The sequence below is a fragment of the Microcebus murinus genome, chromosome 2, assembly GCF_040939455.1.
Source record: "Microcebus murinus isolate Inina chromosome 2, M.murinus_Inina_mat1.0, whole genome shotgun sequence".
Classification (NCBI taxonomy): domain Eukaryota; kingdom Metazoa; phylum Chordata; class Mammalia; order Primates; family Cheirogaleidae; genus Microcebus; species Microcebus murinus.
The window spans coordinates 17,297,760-17,320,803 of record NC_134105.1 but is presented as its reverse complement, the minus strand read 5'-3'; the positions used below and the strand labels follow the sequence as shown (position 1 = coordinate 17,320,803).

General features: G+C 45.1%; 1 protein-coding gene across 2 annotated transcripts in view; it reads right to left on the bottom strand.

The window, feature by feature from the left end:
* MAN1C1 (mannosidase alpha class 1C member 1) overlaps positions 1–16,985 on the bottom strand; it is a 134,238-nt gene extending 117,253 nt beyond the window's left edge. Inside the window, exon 1 of one of the 2 annotated variants that reach the window (XM_075995317.1) lies at positions 15,399–16,985. In XM_075995317.1, coding sequence (XP_075851432.1) covers positions 15,399–15,905 — 507 coding nt within the window. In that variant the 5' untranslated portion in view covers positions 15,906–16,985. The remainder of the gene's footprint in view (positions 1–15,398) is intronic. The other variant, XM_075995315.1, reaches the window with a different exon arrangement.
* Between the last annotated feature and the right edge of the window lie 6,059 nt (positions 16,986–23,044).

Below are 23,044 nucleotides of genomic sequence, written 5' to 3'. Positions count from 1 at the left end.
GGGAACCTTGTTATGCTGTAATCTATTCCAGTGCACAATCATAGGAAACACCTAATGTTTGTCTTCCTTGGCTCCACCTGGATTGATAGCACCCGGGTACCATTCTTAGCTATTCAAGGACCAATAATCAGACACAGACCTCCTAGCATGATTACAGGAGGTTATTACACAATACCACCTCTGAGAGCACATCAGTGTGAGGTCTCTGCCCCTTATGTAATTACATGTCCAGAAAGGCCTATATCTGAAACTGCTAGATAAGTCTCTAGACTGAACAGCTATTTTTCTGCCAAAACATGAGCCTTTCTCTATAGCATTTCCTTATACTCTGAAGGAGCGAAATTGATTGTATTTTATAGGCTGTTCCCTAAAAGGTCCAGTTCTGAAAGGAAGAAACCAAAGCCTTCTTTTCTCATTGATACTTATAATTAAAAACCAAGACTACTCCAGAGCTCTGAAAGGTATGTGAGACATGGAGAATGGCTTCTGAGAGAGTTGGAAAGGAAGATTTGCTGATTTAGGTCAAAAACCTAAATGCAGGAAAAACAAAAAAGGTGCCAAAATGTCTTCCTAGGAAATCAGCATTTCCTTGGCAAAGTTTAGGGTTCGCCTCTGAAAAGCTCTTTCCAGGGGTGGGGATTGGGGAGAGGGATCTTAAATAAGAGACTTATAACTTTTATTCAACACCTTTGCCCATCCCAAATGAAATCAAAGGCAGCCTTTGCAATGGGATATGACATTGACTTCATACTGAACGTTCCTGAGTGAGGGGAGACAAGAGACCAAACCTCACACACTGTACCCTGGAAATTCCTTCAGCTTCCCTCTGATCAGTAATTTAGCAATTTGGCTTATGTAAATGATTATTTTTTTATTATTGTTTTTTAATGCAAGGATTTATAAACCAAGTTTTAAAAAAATTGTCATGAGACTTAAGGTAAAGAGCCCAGAGAAAATATTTGACAGGTTATAAAATCCTGAGAGGAAAGTCACCCCCATCGAGGCTGCTGGAACATTACGAATACCAACAAACATTCCTTCCAACATCTAAAAGTGGATGAGCAAAAAATGCACGAATAATTTAAGATGACATCAACCATAAATTAGAAGCCCTTTTGAGAACTGTTGTCTCTATTCAGGTCACAGTTTCAACACAAAATTATATTTCACTCATCCAGTGCCAATTACAGAATATGAATAAGAATCTTTAAATATCTAAGCTATGCTAGGATCTGTACATTAAAGTTTGTGCGTTTGATTCAGGAGTCTTTAGAGATCTACTCACAGTCCACTTATTTGTACTTTACATATAATACTAACAAGCTAGATTAAATGGTTTTCTGGCCAACTACAGGTTAGAGAATAACAAGATGGGAAGAGTAGAGAATAAAGTAGCCAGAGACAGGTTTCCTGACAACTATAAGTGACAGCTGACAGCCTCACAGAGTGGAGAAAAACTGTTTCAAAGCAAATGAATCTGGAATCTCAAAAACGTAATATCCACAATGTTTGGCATAATACAAAAAAAAAAATGGCTAAACACAGTAAGATATAGGAAGATGTAATCCATAAGCAGGAGGTAAAGTAGTCAATGGAGACAAGCCAAATGATGACAAAGATATTAGAAATTACAAAAAAAATACTTTTTTTTAAAAAAGCTACTATAACTATGCCTTAGGATTTAAATGAAAATATGGAAACAATGCATGAATAAATGAGAAGTCTCAGAGAAATCAAAACTATAAAAAAAGATCCAAATGGAAATTCTAGAAATGAAAATTCCTGAAATAAAAACATTCACTGGGTGGGCTTAACAACAGATTGTACACTAAAAAAAAAAAGTTCAGTTAACTTGAAGATAGGTTAAAATAGGTTAAATAAATTATCAACACCGAAGTACAGAGAGAAAGAAGGACTAAAAAGAAAATGAACAAAGCCTCAGTAACAGCTAGGATAATATCAAGCTTTCTAGCTTATATGTAACTGAAGTTCTAAAAGAAAAAGACATGAATTGGATGAGAAAAAATATTTGAAGAAATATGGGTCAAACTTAAAAAAAAATGATTCACAGACAAAATAAGCTTGACAAATCCCAAAAAGGATAACAAAGACGCCCATGCCAAGCACAGCATAGCCAAACTGCTGAAAACCAAAGATAAATAGAAAATCTTAATATTATCTAAAGGGAGGGGAAAGACATTACCTACAGGTGAATATCCTCTAATTTCTCATTAGAAACAATACAATCTACAGGACAACGGAATGGCATTTTTGGTGTAAAGAAAGAAAAAGTCAACTTAAAATTCTATATTCAGCAAAAATATCCTTTTAAAATGAGGGCAAAATAGAGACACCTTCAGATAAACAAAAGCTGCAAGAATTTGTCACCAGCAGACCTACACTACAAGAAATGTCAAGAGAAGTTTTTCAGGCTGAAGGGAAACAATACCAGACAGAAACGCAGACTTATAAGAAATGAAGAACACTAGAAATGGTAAGTATGCAGGTGAATAAAATGTCTCTAATTTATTAATTTATTTAAGATGACTGACTGTTCAAAGCAAAAATACAAATATATTATGAGGTTTGTAACATATAGACAAGCAAAATATATGACAACAACAGAATAAAGATTGTGAGAGGGTAAATAGATGCATATTTTGTAAAGGCTTTATATTATACATGAAATGATATATTACTTCAAGGTAGATTCTGACATAGATAAAAACTGTAATCATTAAAGCAATCACTTGAAATATGTGTGTGTATCTAACAGATGAAATAAAATAGAATCTTAATATTTGGTCAATCCAGAAGAAGGCATGAAAGGGAAAAAAAGAAGCAAACGATATATGGGACTAATAAAAAATTGCTACATGGAAGATTTGGACTCAACTACATAAATATTATGTTAAATGTAAATGGAATAAAGACTAATTAAAAGGCAGAGATTCTCAGACTGGATTTTTTTTTTTTTTTAATCAAGTTGACAGATGAACTCAGACTGGATTTTTAAAAAGCAAGACCCAATTATGTGCTCTTTACAAGAGATGTATTTTAAATACAAAGATACAGATGGGTTAAAAAAAAAAGGATGGAAAAATTTATACCATACAAATACTAATCATATGAAAGCTTAAGAGGCTAATCAGGTAAAATACACTGCAAACATTAGCTGGGCATGGTAGTGCATGCCTGTAGCCCCAGCTACTCTGGAGGCTGAGAATAGCTTGAGCCAAGGGGTTAAACGCTGCATTGAGCTATGATTGCTCCACTGCATTCTAGCCTGGGTAACAGAGCAAGACCCTGTCTCTAAGAAAAAAAAAAAAATGCATGCAAAGAATTATCACAAATGAAGAAATACATTTATAATGTTAAAAGGTCAATTCATTAAGAAGATAAAACAATCTTAAATATGTATATACCAAATAAGATAAATACAAAATACATGAAGCAAAAACTGATAAAACTAAAGGGAATAGTGGAACAAATCCACAATTATAGTTGGAGATCAACACTATTCTCTTTTTTTTTTTTTTTTTTTTTTTTTAGAGGCAGCCGCGGGCCCGAGTGGGCGTCGCCGGGGCCCGGGCCGCCTATTAATAAAGAATTTTAAAAGTAGACAAAAAAGGCCGGGCACGGTGGCTCACGCCTGTAATCCTAGCACTCTGGGTGGCTGAGGCGGGCGGATTGCTTGAAGTCAAGAGTTCGAAACTAGCCTGAGCAAGAGCGAGACCCCGTCTCTACTATAAATAGAAAGAAATTAATTGGCCAACTAATATATACAGAAAAAATTAGCCGGGCATGGTGGCACATGCCTGTAGTCCCAGCTACCGGGAGGCTGAGGCAGCAGGATTGCTTGAGCCCAGGAGTTTGAGGTTGCTGTGAGCTAGGCTGACGTCACGGCACTCACTCTAGCCTGGGCAACAAAGCGAGACTGTCTCAAAAAAAAAAAAAAAAAAAAAAAGTAGACCAAAAAAAAAAAAAAAATCAGTAAGGACAGAATTTGGAACACAATCAATCTGTCTGACCTAAGTGACACGTATAGAACATTACATCCAACAACCATACAAACGCATTCCTTAAGTACATGTGGAACATTTGCCTACACTGGGCCATTAAACAAGTCTCAGATTTCAAAAGATAAAAATCAGAGTATGTTCTTTGAACACACAACACTAAGGAATTAAATTAGAAATCAATAATGAAAAGATATCCAGAAAATTCAACCCAAAAATCAGTTATGAGTCTCTACCTTAAAGAAGCTAGAAAAAGATAGTGAATTAAGCCCAAAATATGCAGAAGGAAAGAAATAAAGAGTGAAAAATCAGTAAAATTTTAAAATCGATATTAAAAAGACTGAAGGTTAATTCTTAGAAAAATGAATAAAATTAATAAACTATTAGAGAAATTATTTTTAAGAAGGAAACAGAAAAAGCAATTGCCAATATCAGGACTGAAAGAAGGAATACCACTACAGATCCCACAAACATTAAAAGGAAAATGAGAATCTTAGGAACAATTTCTTCAAAATAACTTCTAAAACTTGGATGAAATAGAAAAATTCCTTGAAAGACAAATGAACAAAACTGATATAAGAAATTGAGTATGAGCTATTCATTAAAAAACAAGAAAAAGAAATTCTGAATAGCCCTCTATCTGTTATATAATTAAATTAATAATTTAAAACTTCCCACCCACCCCCCTAAATCTTCTAGGCCTCTTATCAGGCTTTACTGGTGAATTCTAACAAACATTTAAGAAAGGGATAATATTAGTGTCCCATAAACTTTTTCAGAAAGTTCATCTTACGAGGTCAACATAGTGCTGACACCAAAAACCAGACAATGGCTTCACAAAAAACTATAGACCAATACCCTTCATGAACACAGATGCAAAAATCCCTAACAAAGTATGAGAAAATCAAATGCAAGTTTGGTTTAACATTCTTTTTAAATCAATGATTCACTACATTAACAGAATTAAAGAGGAAAACCATATCATCATTTCCATAGATGCAGAAAAAACATTTGACAAAATTAAGTCCCATTCCTGATAAAAATTTTTGGCAAACTATGAATAGGAGGGAACTTCTTTAGCTTGATAAAAGGTATCTGCCAAAAACCTACATCTAACATTACACTTGATGAAAGACTGAATGCTTTTCCTTTGAGATCAAGAACAAGGCAAAGGCCGGGCACAGTGGCTCATGCCTGTAATCCTAGCACTCTGGGAGGCCGAGGTGGGTGGATTGCTCAAGGTCAGGAGTTCGAAACCAGCCTAAGCAAGAGCAAGACCCCCATCTCTACTATAAATAGAAATAAATTAATTGGCCAACTAAAAATATATAGAAAAAATTAGCCGGGCATGGTGGCACATGCCCGCAGTCCCAGCTACTCGGGAGGCTGAGGCAGAAGGATCGCTTGAGCTCATAAGTTTGAGGTTGCTGTGAGCTAGGCTGATGCCACGGCACTCTAGCCTGGGTAACAGAGTGAGACTCAGTCTCAAAAAAAAAAAAAAAAAAAAAAAAAAGAACAAGGCAAAGATGTCAGTTCTATTTAACATTGAACTGGAAGTCCTAGCCAGTGCAATGAAGCAAGAAAAAGAAATAAAAGGCACATAAATTGTACAGGAAGAAGTAAAACTGTCTTGACATAGACAACATGATTGTATACACAACAGAACCTAAGGAATCTACCAAAAAAAAAAAAAAGATCTAATATATGAATTCAATAAAGTCACATGATTCAAAGTCAATATACAAAACAAAACCTACTATATTTCTATGTACTTACTAGCAACAACTGGAAAATAAATATTTAAAAAATACCCTTTACAACAACATGAAAACATAAAATAGAGAGATATAGTTAATAAAAGGTGTTCAAGGCTGGCTGTGGTGGCTCATTCCAGTAATCCTAGCACTCTGACAGGCCGAGGCGGGAAGATTGCTTGAGGTCAGGAGTTCAGGACCAGCCTGAGCAAGAGAGAGACCCCATCTCTATAAAAAACAGAAAAATTAGCCAGGTGTGGTTGTGCATGCCTGTGGTCCTAGCTACTCAGGAGAAGAATCACTTAAGCCCAGGAGTTTGAGGTTGCAGTGAGCCGTGATGACACCACTGCACTCTAGCCTGGAGTGGCAGAGCGAGATGCCATCTCAAAAAAAAAAAAAAAAAAAGATGTTCAAGCCTTCTTCATTGAAAACTATAAAACCCTGTAGAGAGAAATTAAAGAAAATCTAAATAAATGGAGAGAGATACCACATTCATAGACTGAAAGACCCAACATTGTGAAGACAGCAATTCTTCTCAATTTTTGATCTACAGATTCAAGGCAAACCCAATCAAAATCCCAGCAGGATTTTTAATAAGGTGACAAGCCTGTCCTCAAAGGTACACAGAAATGCAAAGGAACTGGAACAGCCAAAGCAATTTTGAAAAAGAAGTTCAAAGATGAAGAAATCATATTACCTGTTTTTAAGACTTACTATAAAGCTATAGCATCAAAATAACATGGATGGACACAAAGATAAATAGAACAGAAGAGTCCAGAAACAAAACCACATACATATGGCTATTTAATTTGACAGAGGCATCAAGGCAATTTAGCAGGGAAAGTTTTTCAACAAATAGTGCTAAAGAATTAGACATCTAAATGTAAAATAATGATCCTCAGCTCCTACCTCACATCATATACAAAAATTAACTTGAAGTGGATGAGAGACCTAAATGTAAAAACTAAAATGATCGCACTTCTGGAATGAAAAGATTATTTTCATGACCTTGGGTAAGGCAAAGGTTTTTTTAAAGTAGACACAGCACTAATCAAAAACAAAACATTGATACACTGGATTTCATAAAAATTTTAAAATTCTGCTCTTTGAGTGACACCATTGAGAAAATAAAAAGACAAATCATAGACTGGGAGCAAATATTTATAATATATACACCTGACAAAGGACTAACATCCAGAATATATAAAGAATTCCTACAACTCAATGATAAACAATCCAATTTTTTAAATTTAAAAAAGGGCAAAAGGGCCAGGTACAGTGGCTCATACCTGTAATCCTAGCACTCTGGTAGGCCAAGGCAGGAGTATCGCTCAAGGTCAGGAGTTCGAGACCAGCTTGAGCAAGAGCGAGACCTCGTCTCTACTATAAATAGAAAGAAATTAATTGGCTAACTAAAAATATAGAAAAAATTAGCTGGGCATGGTGGCACATGCCTGTAGTCCCAGCTACTTGGGAGACTGAGGCAGGAGGATAGCTTGAGCCCAGGAGTTTGAGGTTGCTGTGAGCTAGGCCAATGCCACAGCACTCTAACCCGGGCAACAGGGTGAGACTCTGTCTCAAAAAAAATAAAATAAAAAAGGGCAAAAGGTTTAAACAGACACTTATAAGAGAGATACAGAAATGGCAAACAAGCCGGGCGCGGTGGCTCACACCTGTAATCCTAGCTCTCTGGGAGGCTGAGGCTGGAGGATTGCTCAAGCTCAGGAGTTCAAAACCAGCCTGAGCAAGAGCGAGACCCCGTCTCTACTATAAATAGAAAGAAATTAATTGGCCAACTAATACATATAGAAAAAACTAGCCAGGCATGGTGGCGCATGCCTGTAGTCCCAGCTACTCGGGAGGCTGAGGCAGGAGGATCGCTTGAGCCCAGAAGATTGAGGTTGCTGTGAGCTAGGCTGATGCCACGGCACTCGCTCTAGCCTGGGCAACAAAGCGAGACTCTGTCTCAAAAAAAAAAAAAAGAAAAAGAAAAAAAGAAATGGCAAACAAATATATGAAAAGATGTTCAATTATCAATAATTAACAGGAAAACAAAAATTAAAGCCACGAAATATCACTGCATACCATATAGAACAGCTAACCCTAAAAAAGTTAACAATAACAAGTGTTGACAAGGATGCAGAACTCCCAGATATTACTCTCACATATTACTGATGGGAGTATAAAATGGTCTAACTACTTAGGGAAAGTGTTTCCAGTTTCTTATAAAGTCAAACATATATCTATTCTATGAGCCAGCAATTCTATTCCTAGATAGTCACACAAAAGAAATGAAAACATATGCCCACACAAAGACTGTATACAAAATGTTCACAGCAACTATATTCCTAATAGCCAAACACTGGAAATAACCCAAAAATCCAACAACAGATGAATGGATAAACAAAGTGTGGTACAGTCATACAATGGAATACATCTCAATAATAAAAAGGAATGCATGTACTGATACATACAACATGCATGACTTTCAGAAACATTATCCTCAGTAAAAGAATCCTCATACCATAGGCCATAGAATGTACTATCCCATTTATTTGAAGATCTAGGTCAGGCAAAACTAGTCTCTGGCTAATAGAAATCAAGACAGTAGGCCAGGCACAGTGGCCCATGCCTGGGTGGCTGAGGCAGGAGGATCGCTTGAGCCCAGGAGTTCAAGGTTACAGTGAGCTATGATTGTGCCACTGCACTCCAGCCTGGGGAACAGAGTGAGACCGTGTCTCAAAAAAAAAAAAAAGATAATGACTGGAGGTAGATGAGAGGTGGGTGATGAGGGAATCAGCTAGGAAGGAGCAGGGGAACTTTCTGAGGTGATGGAAGTGTTCCACAGATGATGAGGCTGTGGTTTACATGGTCTTTGGCATTTCTTAAAATTCAGCAAACTGTATATTTAAGATCTGTGCATTTCACTATATGTAAATTATACTTAAATAAATAGTATCTACATCACAAGGTTGTTGTGTAAAAAAACAAGATGAGAACACAAAGAACAAATATTGACAGTCAAACAGTCTTAGTGATACAACTCATCAGCCTCTACTGGACATTTCTGTATTGTGCAGTGGACTCTATGGTGACCACCAAGACAACAAGAATGATTTGTGTTTAGTACAATGCTTAGAAAGGTGGCTAAGGTGGAAGGAAGGGAGAAAAATATCCTATATTTCAGCCACTGAAAATGGTTGCTATTTAGTGACAACTCTGCCTAGAAGGTTTACCTTTAGAGCAGCTGACTCCCAGAAGATGCCAGATAAAAGCACAATTATTGATCATCTATTAAGGAGGGCTCTAATCAATATGCTGAAGTTTCTTCTGTAAAAGTTACCACTAAAGGCACTGCACTAAAACAGATGGAAAACTGCCCTGGTTTTAGCCTTTAATTAAAGAAGATTCGGAGTCAAGAGACATTTTCAGACCCCCTTGTGAATAAGAGCTATTATGACCACCTGCCTGCTGAGTGTAGGGAGCTCTCAACCCAAATCTTAGAAAACAGCCTTCTCAGGGGAGAAAACACCTGCAACTGGGTCACCAATGAGGTCTTGTATCTGTGTCTCAGTAGCTTCTGTTTTCTTTGCAGCTGGAGACACCAAAGCAGATCTGACTTACAATAATTCCAGCTGCTTCAACTCTACATTTAAGAGAACCAAAACTATGCTGTCTGAGCTACTGACTAGTCCTCAGAGTGAAAGGGGAGTGGAAGGGGAAGAGGAGGGGGTTCAGGTCCTTTTGTCTTTTGAATTCTTTGAAGAGTCTCCAATTTGGATTCTTACCATCATCTGCCATGGAAATACAGAGCTAAGAAAATCTGTTTTCTTTTCTCCAAATTATGCAAACACTTGTGCATAAAGGCCTTGGCCCAGAAGTAGTGGGAAATCAAGAACCAGGGCTTATTGTTTGATAAGCCTGGCCTTTTGGGACTACAGGTGCACAGAACTGAATAATCATCATCCTTGGCACATGACACTGATCCCTGTTCCATGCATGGCCCCTATTTTCAAGTAATGTAATAAATACTGATGAGCTCACCTGGGGCAATGACTCTCCTGACTCTTACGCCCATCGTTCCCTTGCAAAGGCTTTCCTGATTTGGCCAATGAAAGCAAGGCAGGGAAAAAAAAGAATTTCCTAAAGCTCCAATGCCTTTCCTAACACAGACTCAACTTAGGATACAAAGAGAGGTTTCTTCCCCAAGCCAGAGTCAGAACCCACGAGGCCGGGTGCCCCCTAGATTACCAGGCAGCTTCCCTACACAGGCTTTACAGTCTGCAAGCCTGATTTATTTTTTTCAATAAGAGAAAAGATGTAAGTCCCTTTGAGCAAAGTATGCCTGATATATATCACAATATTTATTTTTTGTGGAGTAATGGATCAGTCTTCCGGGAAAGCTAGAGAAAAGGCATTTCTTGAACTCGGATGTAAATCAGTCACTCTAAAAACCACAAGGGAATCTATATTCTTACCCCCCTGCTAGCTGTACTGTGAAATAAGTGGCTGACTTTTAAAAGTCGTCATTCTATTTGTTTCTAGCCCCAACACTAAAGGCCAAGTTAAGAATGTGAGGCCTGAGAAGCAATTGCTCCTGGAATGCCTAATTCCCCCCAATGATGGCACATTTCAAAATGAAAGCAGAGACCCAACCAACCTGTGGGTGTTAAGCTGTATACCTGCTAGGGGGAAGTTCTCAGTTTTACTCTAACTGCAGTACTTAATCCTAAGGAAGAAGGAGGAGGTGTGTGTGACTGGGCTTAGGATGTAAGGGTCTTCCAAGGGACCTGTCCAGTTATTACAGGCCAGTCTCCATCTATGTTAAATGCTTTGTAGAGCAGGTCAAGAGGGAAACTGAAGAAACTGAAGGACAGGAGAGGAAGAAAAGGATCTTCGATGGATTTGCAACTCATACAAAGCTCTTCGAAGCAAAGCTATTTAAATCTGAGCTGTTCCTGATATTAATTATCCTCTACATCTCGCAGGCTCAGATTCACATGCTACAAAGAACACAAAGTCTTTTAATTTTCCTACCTGTCCCTGGCACCAGTGACGATAAATCAGACACACAGAGAAACCACACATGACTGACGAACCAGCCCATTAATGGGGAGCAAAGATCATTTGCCAAGATGACTTATTCAGACACTCTCACATATCATAACCAGCAATATTCTGGAGGCTGAACGTAGCAGGCACAGAGGGCAAGAGCTAGCGCACTCAGACTAACTCATGGGTGCCACCTACCCACTCCCTTCAAGTCAGACTTGCACTTGGAAAATTACTGCAACTTCTAAAAGGCCTCTTGGGTCACTGAGCTGCTAAGGCCCCAAACCTGACTGTAGTTCCTACTCCGAGCCTCCTCAGAATTCCAGGTAGCCTCAGGGAGAAGACCCAGCCTCTGGCACCAGCAACTTTAACAGTTAGTTGTAGATCTTTAATTTAGCTATTCATTAAAGTATCAGAGCTCCAACTAAATGTCAGACCCTATTCTAGGTGCCTGGGCAGATCCATGAACAAAACAGTAAACAGGTAGACATGTAGGAGAGACAAGAATCCCCTGAATGCCAGCCTCTTGGTTTTACCACAAAGACAGAGGCCCAGTGATAAACAGGAATTTCCCTCCAAGGTCAGAGTTGACGGAGTAGCTAGACTTGAACCCAGGTTGGATTCTTAGCAGGACTAGTGAGCACAGCAGTGTATAAGAGTGCCAGGCAGACAGCACAGGGAGGGTGGTGAAATTCAACCCACGTTCTTCCCGCCTCGCCCTGCACTCCAGAGTGGAGCTACATCTCCCCAGAGGAAGAAACCCTTTCTGTAGTTTGCCTGAAAGCACCATATGGGCTAGGGGCAGCCCCAACTCCAGAACCACATTCTCACTGCCCCAGATTGCCCAATCCCCTTTAACGAAAAGCCCCCTTCACTGGAAGGGACAACTGAGGTTACCCAAATCAGCAACTAACCATCCGTAGGAACCACTGAAGAACTTTTTCACTGCGATAACCCTGACAAGCTGTACATCCCAACTCTTGTCATGTGTGAGAAAAGTCTGTTTGAACTTGAATCCATAAGAAACCCACCTATGGACGATGTCTCCTATTTCCTATATTATCCTCAAATCTGAAAAGGAAGGCTGCTGCCAAACCTTTACCCCTTTACATTCCAGCCAACACCTTCCTCTTCATGATCCCAAGCTGAGGATATGTCATTGTTTAATCTCATCTCCAAAGCTCAATATGGGTGACAGGAATAATTAACTTATCAACTATGTGACTATCCACTCTGGGCTGGGTGCTAGGATACAACAGTGTATCCTATCCTATCGCGGCTGACACCACCACTGCTACCACACCACTGTTCCTGACTGCACGGAACTAAGATATGTTGAAAATAGAGCTGGGAAAGCCCAACTGCTGAGGAGGCCCCGACCCAGCTGGCAGTCCACTTAGGGGCCAGGGCTAGAAACAAGAATATCTATGACCTACTTTCCTCTTCCTCACCTCATTTTACAGGAAAGTTCAAGAAGGGGAAGAGGTGGCTTGTCCAAAGTCAGACAGTTAACAGTTGAGCTGAGACACCAACTCATGTTCTCTGGGTTTCCTCTCTCTAACATATTGCTTTCTCCAAGGTTCAAAAATTGGAAAGTGAGGGAAAATAGTTGGTTCTAGTGACAGAGTGTTTCCTGATGCACGTGTGCCCAGTACCTGCAGCTTCAACCCATCTTATCAGCACAGACCTGGTGCCTGTGTCTGACTCTCAGGATGTTCATAAATATACTTTGTTGATCTAGAGCCAGAGTGTCCAGTTTTCATTCAAGCTCATTTATCTTGCTCTCTGACTCGCTCTTGAAATTCACTTTCACTTTAAAAACCTCATCTCATAACAACACGGCCTTTTTTTATCTGATGCTAGCTCCCCCTCTGCTCCTTGGGTCTAATCAATCCATGCCTGGAAATAAACAAACCAGAGAGGAAAGCAGCAGTCCTTTTTGTGAAAACAGGCACCTTTCTAAAAATGATCTACCCCTGGGCATGACGCAGATAGAAATTTAAATGAGAAGGAAATAAAGACACCCTCCAGCAATAGTCATATGCATTCCTCATCTGGTGGGACAATGGGACGATAACTCTGTGTTAACAATTAAACCAAAAACTCTGTTCCACATTTTTCAGGTTGTAGGTAGGGAGGTCAAACTCAAGAAGCCCAAAGAGACAACAAGTTTCAAAACAATAGTGTACATAAACCAGCCCCCTCCATTCTGAGGAGCTTTAAGGTCTTCAAAAAGTAAGAGAGGGCTAGCTGAACAACTGTAAGGGGCCTGGCACGGTGGCTCACACCTGTAATCCTAGCACTCTGGGAGGCCACGGCAGGATTGCTCCAGGTCAGGAGTTCAAAACCAGCCTGAGCAAGAGTGAGACCCCATTTCTACTCTAAATAGAAAGAAATTAATTGGCCAACTAATATATATAGAAAAAATTAGCTGGGCATGGTGGTGCATGGCTGTAGTCCCAGCTACTAGGGAGACTGAGGCAGGAGGACTGCCTGAGCCCAGGAGTTTGAGGTTGCTGTGAGCTAGGCTGATGCCAAGGCACTCTAGCCTGAGCAATACAGTGAGACTCTGTCTCAAACAAACAAACAAAAAAAAAACAACAGCTGCAAGTATATGCAAACATGCCTCCAGCAACTACAAGGGGCATAAGGAGATGCCAGATAGAAAGATCCATCTGGCAACCAAACTGGACCTTCTTCCATCATGTTTTTTTTTTTGTTGTTGTTTTTTTTTTAAAGTTGTTCTCTTTAGGGTATCATCATGTTTTTTTTTTACATCCACCTGAAAGCACAGAATCCTCACACCTCTTACCACTCCCCAGATGCTCCGGCAGGTCATCACCCCCAGCCTTTGCTGGCAAAAAAGGCTGTCTTTTCATAAAGGGGGGGAGAACCAAGTTCCCCACTAGCCAGGCCACCCCTCCAGCCATTGCTCTCAACCCCAGACTTTCAGAAATGGGCCACCTTCAAGATATGAATGCAGAAAGAACCTCTTCTGAAGAGACAGATCAGTAGTTACTTCTTAATCCTTTTGAAAGTCTGATGACAGCTCTGGACACCCCACAAAAAACTGCACACATGCAGTTTATATGTAATTTCACTGGGGGTTACTGCCCTCCTAGGAGATCAAGAAGGGCAGAAAGAGCTGCTGTGCTCAGCAAGGGAGCTGCAGGTGGCCAGGTGAGTATTCAACAACACATTCCTTAACAGAAAGGAGAGAAATGCATGCTCCTTACTTAGCTACTGCAAGTTCCAGCCTTCAGTTAACCTTTGGATTTCAACAAGAATTTGGAAATTGAGAGCACATGTATGTGCATAGGCACATACCCCAAGGACTTAGCTTCCTTGTGGCTTCCTATCTTGACTTCTCAAAATGTCCTGTGATTGCTGATTAAGACAGTCTCCAAACAGGGCTTAGCATATGATGGCTGAGTAACAGCAGAGATAAGTAGGTGAGAGGTGGGTTTTGGGAGGGAAGATAGTTCAGATAAGAAGGGGACAGCTAAGCTCTCCACCAGCTCTCAGTGGGTCTTGTCAGGGCAGGTCCTGATCCTTGCTGCCTGTGCTCCCTGGAAATTAGGGCAGACCTGCTGACTCCTTTGCAGCAAACCTAGCAGTCCAGACAGAAGCAGCCCTTTCCTCCTGGGTCCTGGGGAGGGGAGAGCATCCTCTCATTTCTAGGGAGGAGACCCTGGCCCACAGCTTGCCCACAGCCCCCTCGTGGCCTGGGGGTGTCACTGCAGCCCCCTCGGCATGGCTGGGCACAAACCTCATGCAGGCAGCTCTAACAGTGGTCAAGCAGGATATTTAGTCACCAGTGGCGACTTGGCAACCATCCTGAAGCCACGTGAGGCTGCATTTGCTTTTGATTTCTTAAACTAAGACTCAGACTTAAGGTGATCCCTCATACCCCTCCCTAGTACAATCCCTATAGGGAACCTGTCCAAGACCTGCTTCATTAAGCCAATAACCTCGGTGCTTCTGAAACATTACCACCGTCTTATTGATCATTCCTTCCTGCATCACATGCAATTATGTACAATTGTTCCAAAGCTCAATAGAAACAGTTAGCAAGAATACACATCCTCCAGTTTGTAGGTTGTTGACTAGATTACAAAATATTTGCAGGACACCAAATACCCCCCAAATCCTGGGTTTTCAGGTAGCAGGTCCTACAGGGGTTTTAATGACACACAGCGAGAAAGAAGGTGACCAGTGGTTCTGTGTCTACAAATGCAAACAGAGGGTGTCCATTAAGGAACTTGAACCCCACTCTCACTAGCAACTCCACAAGGGGAGGAGTGGAGCTCACCTGGCCTGGGGACTGGACAAGAAAGACCAGAAAGTCTGGGGGCCCAGGGGTGCAGCTGCCATCAGTCAGGGTGGGGACGATTAATTGAACCCAATAGTGGGACAGTGGGCAGGCAGGAGAGAAGGTGGGAAGTTTGGGAAGAGAGAGGAAGGTGCAGAGTGTCTGAAAGGCCTAGAGTAGAGTAGGTACCAGGGGAGACTGGGGCCAGGGGAATGGCATGGGAGTGCCAGAGGGTCTTTTCTTTGGTGGGGGGGTCCTTACCTCCTTGATTTTCTCCCGCTGGGCTCGCACTCGGCTCTGGGGCTCCTCACTCTCGCTGGCCCTAGTCCCTAGGACCGGGTGGCGGAGGCGGCTCCGGAAGGCATTAAAGTCAAAGCTGAACGGGACGCTCTCCTCCTCCGGCCTGAGGGCCGTCGCCTCCTCGCGGTGCCCGGTGGGGCGGGTGCGCCGCAGCCACCCCTTCCTGCGGCCCGGGCTGCTGAGGTCGTGCTGGCCCGGGGCAGGAGCAGCTGGGGCCGGGTTGGGGGGTGGCTCCTGCTCATGGGCCCGGGGATGGCCGGAGATTTCCGCCACCATCTCCAGGCCAGGCTGCTGGGTCCGGGGGGCCAGGAAGAGGCGCTTGAGGCGAGAGGAGTGGGGCAGCAGGAAGAGCGCTCCGAAGCACAGGGTGACAAGGCCCGAAAGGAAGAGAAGGAAGAGGAACTTCTGTGGCAGCCGCAGCCCCCAGGGGGAGGCCGGGACGAAGCCGGGCACTTTCCTCATGAGCATCGTGGCCTGGCAAGGGGCTGGGGACCGTCAGCTCCCTCTGAGGTCCCCTGAGGCCCTTGGAGTCCAGGCACGTGTCCTCCGGGAGCTCGGCGAGGGGAAGGCGTCCAGGAGCGCTGCCCGGGATGGGGGTCCCTGGGCCGGGCTGCCAAGCCTGAGAGTTTCGCCGCTTCGGGGAGTGTCCCCGAAGTTCAGGGAGTTTCGAGAGAGTGCTCCTGCGCGGAGGCGGGGGCACAGCGGCCTTGGCGGGGCCCGGGCGAGCCGGGCGGCACAGCTCGGGGCCCGGGCCCGCAGCGGCCGGCCGCGCGCCGCAGCCTCCCCTCCGGCCGCCGCGCAGCCCCTCCCTGCAGCGGCCGGGGCCCGCGCCTTCCCGCGCTGCGGCCGCCGCCGGGGCCGTCACATGCCGTCCGCGGCGCCCAGGCTGTCGGCGCCCAGGGGCGCCCGCAGGCCCGGGCCGAGCGGCGTCTCCGTCACCCGCGCCGAGCCGCCCTCAGCGTCTCGACCTCCCTCGCGCCCGTCGGCGCCCAAAGTTTCAGCCTCAGAAGCAGTTTCCAGAGGGGCTGGCTCGGGGGCGAGGCGGTGGCGGGGCTGGCGTGTCAGCGCCGCTCCGAGAGCGCGCACACCGGCCGGACCGCGACAGCGCCCCGGCTCGGCTATCGGGACACGTCCACAACTTTGCTCCGCTGCGGAGCGGGCGACGGGGCGCGGGGAGAGGCCAGGGAGCGGGAGCAGGCACTTCCGAGCCTGCGAGGACGCGGGGCCTCAGGCCGCCGGCGGCTGAGGGATGCCCGAGCCCGGGTCCAGAGCGGGGCGCCGTCCACGACGAGCCGCGGCTGGGCGGCTGCAGCTGCACCCAGGAGCGCGGGCTCCCGCCCCGCCAACTCGGTAGGGCTCCGTGCTCCTCTGGGATCACCTGTTCCCGGGCGCCGCCGGCTCCGCGGAGCGCGCGGCCCCGGCTGCGCCTCCCCCGCTGCAGCTGGCGTCCTCTCAGCGGCCGCTCCAGACGGGCCGCCGCCGCCGCCGAGCCTGCGCCCCACACGCGCGCACACCCGCCCGGACGCCCGCTCCGCCGCCGCCGCCTCCGCGGCTCGCTCGGGCTTTCACTGCGACAGCGCCCGCGGCCCCGCCTCCCGCCGGCCACGCCCTCAGGCCACGCCCACCGGCGCGCGCCCCGCGGCCCGCCCCCACCACACCGGCGGCGCCGCAGCCAGGCCAATGGCCTCGCGCCGGGGTAGGGGCGCAGGGGCTGAGCCGGGGAGGGGAGCGGAGACCGACCCCAAGCCACGCCCCCTCCCCAAAGGGCCAGCGTCGCGCACACCCCCATCCCACCAGCGCCAATGGTCCAGCTGCGCGGGTTGGCGGGGGCGGGGTGGAGAGCGGAGCTAGGTCATTGGCTGCCTCGGAGGGATCCCCGTTGGGCCACAGTCGCCCATTGGTTACTGCCAGCGTTCGCTGGACCCCGAGCGGCTGAGACCACCCCTCCGCCCGCGCTGCTCCGGTTGGCGGTGCCCCGCAGCGGGCAGCAGACACGGCAAGTCCGGAGGGCTCTGCCCACCGCTGGGGACCTCGCGCCCCTCGGTGCCAGCCCAGGGTTGTCGGGGAGCGACGGCCCGCGCCCTGGGGCTGCACGGGGTTCTCAGCGCTCTCGCCCGAGCCGCGGTGCTGCTCGCCGCCAGGCTGTGAGGGAGGGGTGGCTGGAGCCGAGCCAGAGAGCTGTGGCCGCTTTGGGTCGGGCTAAGGCGCTGTTTCCACTGTTCTTCCTCAGACCACTGCCCTGTCTTCCTTTTCCCACATCCCCAAACGGGGCAGGGCCCCTAGGTGGGGCAGGGAGAGACGCTAAACAGCAGTGAGAAGCAAGGAAAGGGAGAGAACCCTGGGCACGTGCACAGAAGACCACACACATGTGACACACGTGTACCTAGATACCTACGTGTGTTTATGTGCATATGTGTGCTCCTATGCGTAGATACAGAGACTGGCATGTGGATGTGTATTTGCATGCAAACGTACATTTAATTTAGGCATGGACACCCAAGCGATGGTACCAAAGTATACATATAAACACATCAGTACAAAGATAGACATGGGCGCACACACACCTACAGACTCAGACAACAGGTAACCCCCCAAAACATGAACATATACACACTGCCAAGCATATATGCCCAGACACGCGTGTCCTCAACCCCAAGACCCTTACATCTTCCTCCTTGGACTTAGTCTCTGCATCTTCCCTTCCTGTTAAACCTAACCTACGGCAAAGCAACACTATGCTGTGTGGGTCTTTCACGCAAAACACTTTATAGAGACAAATAACAGCAGAGGGAGAGACAAATTAAGAGGTGTAATAGGCAAGAGGGAAAATATCTGCTTTCAGCTGCAATTTAAAATGAAATGCAGCATTGACGAGACAGAAAATACTGCAGGGAGGCCCTTCCCAATGGAAGCAGCGGGCCAGGCATGCTCTCACCTCATAAATCTTGCTTCTTCCCTGAGGCCTGCTGCGGATGGGCCGCTGGGACTCAGTCATCCTTCTACCTCTGGCCAGGCCACTGACAGCAGACCCACCCTTGATGTTTAAATACCCTTGGCATGTAAATTTCTTTCAACTGAAAATAAAAGACAAAAGACTGCTATGAATAACAGGTGCAAATATTTTGGTCACTGGAGATGAATAATCTCTCCCAACCCCACATACACCCAGCTTAAATATAAAATTCTAATGTAGATGTTTCAGTCTCTTGTGAGTTTGGCTGGCAGGTGTCAGTTACCTGGAGCCAGCTGTGAAGTTCAGGAATAAGCATGTGACCCACTTGGATGCAGGAGCCCATAGACCTAGCCTGGTCTCTCCTATGTCTCCAACACCCAAGCATCTCCTCACTGGGTCCCAGCTCAAGAAAGGGCAACTTTGTCTTCGGAGAACCAGGCAGGGACCCAGCATTTGTTAGAGGTGCCCTCTGCATTTTTCTGCATTGAGAGTGCAGAACCACCGTTCAGTCCCCTGAGAAGGTAAGATCCAGGAGAAGGGGAAGAAAGTAAAGCTGAGTCTCAGAGGGGAATGTCTATTTGAACGAGATGCTCGCTGCAATGTGATGCTCACTTGTCTCTGGCGTGCTCTGTGAGCTGCAAGTAGGAAGAGGGGCCACAGCAGGACTGACTCGCCTTTCCAACCAGGCTATGAAAATCAGAGGCCGCAGCGGGCAACTCCATTCCAAACTGATGCAGTGTTGGTGATTACACCAAGTTGGTGATGCCATAACCTTCAGTCTCCCTACCAAGCTCCCTGAAACTCTGGAGATCCCCTCGCCCCACATCCCTAGCCTCCAGAGACCTCACATGTACTGTGGCTCTCCTCCCACCGGATTTTTACTATTGATGGGCTGTTCCAAAGCAGACGCTGAATTACTCACCTTGCTTAGCCATAGTGCCTTGCTTGTGAGCCCTGTGTTTGCTGAATGAATGAATGAATGAGTGGATATCCATTTCACAGATGTGGAAACTGAGGCTCAGGGAATGGAACAACAGTGAACTAACATATTGCCTCATTTACTTTTCAGAACACTCTTATGTGGTAGATATAAATAGCCCCATTTTTCAGATACGAATACTAAGGTAGTTAGATCAATAGGGTGACTATAGTTTACAATAATCTATTGTATATTTCAAAATAGCAAGAAAAGAATAATTAGCATGTTTCTAGCATAAAGACAAATATTTGACATGATGGATATCCCAGGCACACTGATTTGATCTTTACAAATTATATGAATATATTAAATAATCACATGTATGCCAAAATTATGTACATCTATTATTCATCAATTGAAAAAAGAAAAAATTGTTAAAAAAAAAAAAAGAATACTAAGGCTCAGAGAAATTTGGGACAAGTTAATAAGTATCTATATTCATCATGGTTCCCCAGAAAAACAGAACCAATAGGAGATGTATAGATACATAGGAAGAGATTTATTATGAGGGATTGAATCACGTGGTTATGGAGGCTGAGAAGTCCACCAATCTGCCGTCTGCAAACTAGCCACCCAGAAAGCTTGGTGCTGTGATTCCAGTCTAAGCCAGAAGGCCCAAGAACCAGGAGTGCTGATGCTCGAAGGCAGAAGATTTATGTCCCAGTTCAAACACAGAGTGTGAATTTGCTACTCCTCTGCCTGTTGTTCTACTTGGGCCATCGGTGGATTAGATGATACTCAATGTGGATTGGTGAGGGCAGATCTCCTCTATTCGGTCTACTGATTCAAAGGCTAATCATGGAAATGCCCTCACAGACACACCAGATAGTGTTGTCAGCTATCTGAGCATGCCTTAACTCAGTCAAGCTGACACAAAAAATTAACCATCACAGTATCTTTCTCAGGTTAATTCAGAAATTCAAGTGGAACTGGAAATAGAAACAAGCAGCTATTTCTAAAAATCTATTTATTCTGTCAACAAACATTTATTCAAATTAGGTGCTAGGTGTCGCACTAGTCTTGGGTTGGACACAAAGGTGAGTGAAGCATGGTCCCCTGTTATTATTGATTCATTCATCCAGTAAAGAACTTTTTACTGACCACCTACCACATGCCAGGTGCAGAGGGCTGCAGATGCAGCCCTGATGCAAACATGGAGCCTGGCGTCATGGGGCTGCTTGTCTAAAAGGCCACACAATCAGATTTGGCCCATCAGGAAGGGAACCACCAGGCACCAGCCACAGTGCTAAGGCTTCACTCTCTCCAACCCTCACAACAGCTCTCTGAGGTAGGTCTTGAGATTCCAGTTCAGCAGGTAGAGAAACTGAGGCTCAGGGGTGTGATATGACTTGTCCAAAGCCAGGGAATAATTCGCAAATATAAGAGAAAACCAGGCTCATCTAATTCCAGAATCTATGCTCTGCTAATAATATTAATAACTACTAAGATTAGTGGGTACTTAAACTAAAAGCATGTTATAGAAACTAATGTGTTTTATTCTTACAACTACTCCACAAGATGGGTCCTATAAGCATAGAGATGTTAAGGAATTTACCCAATGTCACACAGCTGGGAAGTGGCAGAAGGGAGATTTGAGCCCAGATGGTCAAGGTGTAGAGCCCTCTATGTTTTTCAGAGCCTATTGCTCTCCATTTTGTGATGCTATGAGAACAGGCGCTACAGGAAATCAGAACAGGGAAAGAGCACTGGCCTCAGGCAAGATCTCCCTGAGCTTGTTGGGAAGATTATATGAGCTCATTCAGTCATTCAATAAGCACATATAAAGCACCTGAGCACCTGCTATATATATATATATATATATATATATATATATATATATTCCAGGCAATATGCTAGACTATAGGGTTATAATGGTGAGCAAAAATAGATAAATTGCTCCCATCATGAATATTACAGTCTCATGGGGAAGACGAGTTTTAAAGAATAACTCCCAAATAAGTATGTTAGCTAAGAGCCAGGAAGGAGAGAGAAACATTGCTATAAGAACATATAACAAGGGACCTGGACCCAGGCTTGAATTGAGTGGCCCAGGGAAGACATTCAACTAAGGATGAATGCAGTTATCTAGGCAAAGAGGGAGAGTGAGAATGCCCAGGCTGAGGGCATATGCAAAGGCCCTGGGGTAGAGGGCACATGGTGCTTTTGAGAATAGAAGAAGTTAGTGTGTCTGGAGTAAAGAGAGTGATGGGGAAAGACAAGAAGTGACACTGAATGATTTAGGGCAGGAGTGGGAGGGAGGAATTGGGTGAATTCAGAATTCTGAATTCAGAATTCAGATTTTCAAAGGCTACTCTAGCTATAGCGTGGAAAACAGAAAGCAAGGCAGGAGTGAATAACGTGGGTGCCTTTCAGAGGATATTGCAAACGTCTGTGCTGGCTTAGACTGGGAGAGTGGGGATAGATGGTACCACAGGATCCAAACCATGTTTAGAAGCTGAAATTGATAGGATCCAGTGATGGCTTGAAATTGGGCAGTGACGAAGAGGGAGGCATCTCCCAGGTCTCTAATGTGCCTGCAGACTGGGGGTGGGGGTGTTAGGTGAGGTGGGAGCAGCGGACCAGGCTCTAAGGGAAGCCCCTGTCAGCTCCTGCACTGAGAAGGCAGCTGGGTAGTTGGTGAGGAACCTGAACCTCAAATGGTCATTAGTCTCATTTAGAATCAAAGAGTAGAGATAAAGCCATGCTCCAGCCGAGAGATAACCATCAGGCAGCTTCCTTAATGGTCACCAGACACCGATGACTGTGGGGGGCCTGGCACTGTGACAGCACACCAGGCTCACCCCAGCAGGCTGCAGGACCCAATCAATACCTCACTGTGCAGTGGGGGCCAATTTCAGGGCCACAGAGCCCAGAATACGCCCCCCACACTCTTAAAAGAAGAACATGAAAGTTTCCTCTTAGCCCTCCTTGTCTGAGTCACCCATCAGCTGGGCTTTCACCTTGAGTCCCAGCACTGGAGGCTCAGTGGTTACGGCAGCGACAGCAGTTCTCAACCAGGGACATTTTGCCCTCAGGGAACATTTGGCAATGTCTAGATAATTTGGATTGTCACAAGTGGGGGAGGAGTGCTACTGGCCTCTTGTGGGCAGAGGTCAGGGATGCTACTAACCATTCAATAATGCATGACACAGTCCCCCACAACAAAGAATTATCTGGTCCCAAATATCAACAGTGCAAAGGGTGAGGGACCCTGGCTTAGAGCCAAGGCTTTGAGGTCAGAAAGGCCTGGGTCTGAATCCCGCCTTTGCCACCCGCTGGCTTGTTGATCTTGGGGAACTTGTTTGACCTCTGTGAGCCTCAGTTTGTCCATCTGTCAAATGGGGACAGATACTTAGTAACACCTCAGAAAGATAGTATGAGAATTAAATGAGATAACTGATTATAAAGAGCCTGAAGCAAATGTGGCACTCACCCTTTAAGTGAGCAGTGGCTGGGTGGGACGTGGTCTAGATCTACTCCCAAAGCCACATCCCCAGATGCTGGGGAAGGAAAACCAGCATGGTAAGAATGAGGACCCTGGAGTTATAGTGCCAGCTCTGAGTCTCAACTCAGTCACCTAACAGCAGTGAGATGTTGGGCAATTGCTTCCCTCTGGATGCCTCAGTTTCCTCATCTGTGAAATAGAGATGATCGTAGTATCCACCACGTAGAGTG